At 41.3% G+C, this 4,606-nt stretch overlaps 1 protein-coding gene across 1 annotated transcript in view; it reads right to left on the bottom strand.

Moving 5' to 3' along the window:
- Nucleotides 1-1,956: 1,956 nt before the first annotated feature.
- Nucleotides 1,957-4,606, bottom strand: part of EEF1AKMT1 (eukaryotic translation elongation factor 1 alpha lysine methyltransferase 1) — an 8,260-nt gene continuing 5,610 nt past the window's right edge. The window contains exon 4 of the mRNA XM_009279362.2: nucleotides 1,957-4,192. Within this exon, the coding sequence (XP_009277637.2) occupies nucleotides 4,065-4,192 (128 nt within the window). The 3' untranslated portion in view covers nucleotides 1,957-4,064. The remainder of the gene's footprint in view (nucleotides 4,193-4,606) is intronic.

Genomic DNA, 4,606 nt, shown 5'->3' with positions numbered 1-4,606 from the left:
CAAACACCCATTAATCTCGCTGGGATTAGGGAACAGCCATAACTACCTGGACTAGGGCACATGAGGGAGATCTAGTCAATCCTACATGTTTTGCTGAGTAGTGGCATGAGCTACCACTGTTTTTGCTGTACTCCCATCTAAGGAGGCTGCAGAACACAAGTGGACCCAGACGCCGGCTGACGAGGGGCTTCTGCAACCTGAACCCAGCTGCCCTGTTTCCCACCTCACTGCACAGCACTGGGGCTGTGCTGTGCAGGTAACTGAGGGAGAGTGACAAAACCAACCATCAGAGGTATTTCTCATTTGTTCTGGTACAGAGGGGCATGGGCGGAGGGGCGAAGACAACCGTGTGGTACAGACAGGCTAACTGTGCAACATCGAGCTGAGAGCAACAGCATTTTTAATGGGAAGTGCAGATTAGATCTTAATGGAAGCAGTACCTTGGACTTCATGCAACAGCATTTCTAGAAATGTTTCGTTTGTCATCTGGGGTGAGGTGCAGGCAGCTGCAGTGTATTCTCTTTCACCTACAGCCATCAGCCTGTGCACAAGACCCCAGGTTTCCTCTGCCAAGTGTCACATTCATACCGACAGCAGGGCATTGAGATGTCCTGCTGCTGCAGTGCCTGTTACTGCGGCCAAGAAGCTGTAGCACATGCAACTCTGCAGTCATAAATGCCACTGGAAAAGCATGGTGGTAACACTCCACCACAGGCTGTTCCAATAGGAAGTCCATCCATGAGACATCCACAATAAAGCAAGCCAATCACTACTTGACACTGAAGGTTTTTTTTGTAATCCTATTACAGAAAAAAGAGAGATTTTGCTGTCACATAGTATTTCTTAACGTTACTGCGATGGCACAAAGTACAAATTCACTACGAATTTTTGTGACTTGCAGCCTTCGCAGAAACACAGCCACTTCCTTGGAAACAAGTATGACAAAAATAGTTTACCTCCTATTATTGATGAAGGCTGTGAATGCCACTAGTCAAGCTCTACTTGGGCAGCTGCCTGCGCTCACCAGGCTTTTAAGAGGAAAGCCGGTGGACAACGGGCTGCTCTGTTGAGTGCATCTACACAGATTCACATGTACCCTCATTTCATAATCGTGCATCTTCACAGTGCCTCTTTTCAAAGCCATCTGACCTACATGTGAGAAGTAGCAGTTATTTTCTTGGTGAACTGAATTTCTTGGTACAACTGAATGGTGTACTTTTATTTTTTTAAGAGAGGTCTCTGATGAAGTTAGCAAACGTCTTTTAATTCTGATATAGAGAGCCCAACACCACACATTTACCAAAATGAAGGAGACAACTGAAGGAATTAATAGCAAAGCAGCAACATAGGTGAAGCTTGTATTTGAACAGCATGTTCTAATTTAGGTGGGTGGTGGGGGAAGAATATCATCCCTTCTGGCAATCATACCTGTCCCACTTGAAGCCTTTACGTAGTTAGAAATAAAGTTTCAGGAGTTACTTCATTGTCTCCATCTGCTTGGTGTGCAAGACATTGAGGTAATAAACAAAACAGTTTACAATTGTGAAGCATAGATTTGTGCCAATACCTATGCATTTAACATTCTGGTTTGCTTCATTTTGAAACTGGCCACGTAAAAGTAATGGCACGGCCTCCTGGAAAACAGCTAAACCCAGCTGTATGTCACCTGCGGGCAGTCATTTTCAGGGGGGGGATTCTGGCTTTATTGGGTTCAGCAGCAAGGAAGGCTTCTGGTTTGAAAGGCAAAACTGTGTCAGCCATGGGCTCAAGGAGACTGTCAGAAGAGCCCGGTCTCCACTCTCTCTGCGAGCTCTTCCTCTGCTGCACTTTTCTCGTTTTAACAATACCTATTACCAGCCTGATAGAAACCAAGGCGTGTGAAAGAGAAAGAAAACTGGTATCATTAAATGCAGGAACACTATATGGGGGAAGAAGGGGGAGGAAGCAGCAGATACAAAATGTGAGGAGGGAAAAGCCTTAGGAAGTGAACGGATCTCTTGGAAAATGGAGAAGAGAGCAACAGTGGCTTGGACAGGTATTTATGAACCAGTGTTGTGTCCAGCTCAGGAAGCACAATTCTGTGAGTGCGGAGAGAGGATTATATTCCATCTACGTTACTCCTGCTCATTTATTTACTCCACCAGATGGGAATATCTGCATCCAAACAGCAGAAACACACAGAAACATGAGTATTATCTCTACCTTATTAAAAGTCTTGTCTCACAAGCTTAATCAGATTTATCCCCACCGCAAAATACATTTCTTAATACTTCATTTTAGGTGCTTCATTTTGTAGATGCAGCATTTCTGTTAGCCTTTTACACAATCCCAATATATAAATATGGCATATAAAGACAAGTATTTATGTTTTGTAAAGTATATTTATAGCTGATAAAGTGCCTTGAGTGCCTTGGAATTTATGAACCAGCTTTCACCCAAAAATACATCAGTAGTGTAGTCAAAAGGTTAGTCAAAACTGGCTTTAAAAATTCCTAGTTACCAAAAAGCTCTACTATCCCAAAGCAAAGTTTTTCTAATGTATCATCTATTTTGATTGAAATATAGCCGAAACCTTGTATATAAAATTTAACATTTGTCTATTAGAAACAGTGGGAGTTTATCAATACATTGTTATACCTCAGTGGTTTTGTAAAATTCAACGATTTTTAAGATGCTTCTATTCTACTGCTCTGCTGCTGTCTGTGGAACAGGAGGCAGATAAAACTGGGCAATTGGAAAAAAAGGACTGTTCTTGTCACTACAAACTTGACATCATCTTTAGCTTGATATTGAAATCTACTAAAAAGCAGGCACTGTATTTAATCAGATCCATTATGATTCAAGATTTAAGGGACTAACATGTATGGGTCACAGTACTACAGACGTATCTCATAACCAACAGTAACTCAGAGTGAGAACCCATGAACATGGTCTGAAGCACTAATGCAAGGACTGGTTGATGTGTTGCATTTTTATTTAGTAATTACTTTGTATTCAGGTGATTTGGCCTGACTAGTGTACAGGATTCTTAATGAAAGTAAAGCTCTCTCTAATGGGGAAATCTTTATTGTCCTTTTTTCAAGGAGACATCACGTTTATACCACCTCTGGAGATTAGCTTAACTAGTAAGTAGAACAGCCTAGTTGTGTGGTTTTCTAAAAGCTCATGACTTTCTGTTGCGCTAACACATACATCGCAAAATAAATGTGCCGTACTTCTGCAAAGAGATGTTTAACAACTTACATTACTTTTTCTCTAGTACAGCATACGTACATACACAAGTTTATATGGTGGTAAGTGATGACAAAATGGATCTTATCTTTTTCCACAAGAAAGCCTGGGTTTGTGACAAGGCTTTAGAGAAAAGGTGAAATAACCACAAATTTTTAAAAAGCCAGTCTGGCAACAATAGTGGATAGTAGGTCTTATCTTACTTGGCAACTGGTAGGTAGTTCTGATTATTATTAAAAGCAACTGGAGAGGCCTCCCCAGAAGGAGACCTATTTTCTCTTCTAGTTATCCTTTATAAAAACATCAGCCAGCTGGATAATGAATCTGAAAACACATGACACATTCAGAACATCTCTCAATCCTTTTATTAAGGGAGCATCTCTCAAGGTTGAAAGGAGACCACTATTCATGCTCTTTCAACCATCCACTAGCTACCAAGTCATCAGTTCTGATGCAATGACGATTCTGATGTCTGTGAGGCAAGCACCTATGTGTTGTCATAAGCCAACCAGCTAAAATCACTTCAGAGAGGTCACTGAAGAGTCCTTGAATGGTAAAAACTACCAGTTAGAATGAAACTCTAACAGAGAAGTTCCCATTGTCCAGCACCTGCATTGTTTGGTCCCCATTTACCTAACAGGTAAGATACAAAACACAGTAACTGTAAATGCTTACACATTTAAAAGACAGAGGCTGTCACACCATGTTGATTAAAGCTAGCCCAGAAAACAGTACTTGGAGCTGAGTATTGGGTCAGCATTGAGAAATGTGGAGTCACTGATAAAAAACAGAAAGGAGCTTGACTGAAAAAGTTGTAGATCTTCTTATGAGAATCAGTCCAGTCCAGAGGCATAGTTCACATAACATCGAAATTCATTGGCTAAATTTCGCGAGTGTTTTGGAATAAACTTGCATATCTTCACACCAAGATGCTTTGCTGCCTGTTCCTCCATGATTGCACCTGCAGCAAAAATAATTAGTATTCGATGAGAAAAACAGTAACAGAACGTTTGGGCTTTTTTAATAGCTCCTCCCAAACACATATATATAGAGTCTGCTTTTTTTAAGGAAGCAAGGCTTAAAGCAGCTACGCTGTCAGCCCTCTTTAACAACTGAATCTATTGGGAAATTTAAAATAAATCTGAAAGAATGGAAGACGCCCCAAAGAAATGAATGTTTGAGAAGTTTCATAAAAATAGGTAGAGGGTGTCATGGTTTAACCCCAGCCGGCAACTGAGCACCACACAGCCACTTGGCTCACTCACCCCCCGGTGGGATGGGGGAGAGAATCAAAAGACTAGAAGTGAGAAAACTCGTGGGTTGAGATAAAGACAGTTTAATAGGTAAAGCAAAAGCCGCGCACGCAAGCAAAGCA

Source organism: Aptenodytes forsteri, unplaced genomic scaffold (genome assembly GCF_000699145.1).
Source record: "Aptenodytes forsteri isolate BGI_AS27 unplaced genomic scaffold, ASM69914v1 Scaffold307, whole genome shotgun sequence".
Taxonomy (NCBI): Eukaryota; Metazoa; Chordata; class Aves; order Sphenisciformes; family Spheniscidae; genus Aptenodytes; species Aptenodytes forsteri.
Note: the sequence above shows the minus strand (reverse complement) of the source record. Positions and strands in the feature narration are given on the sequence as shown.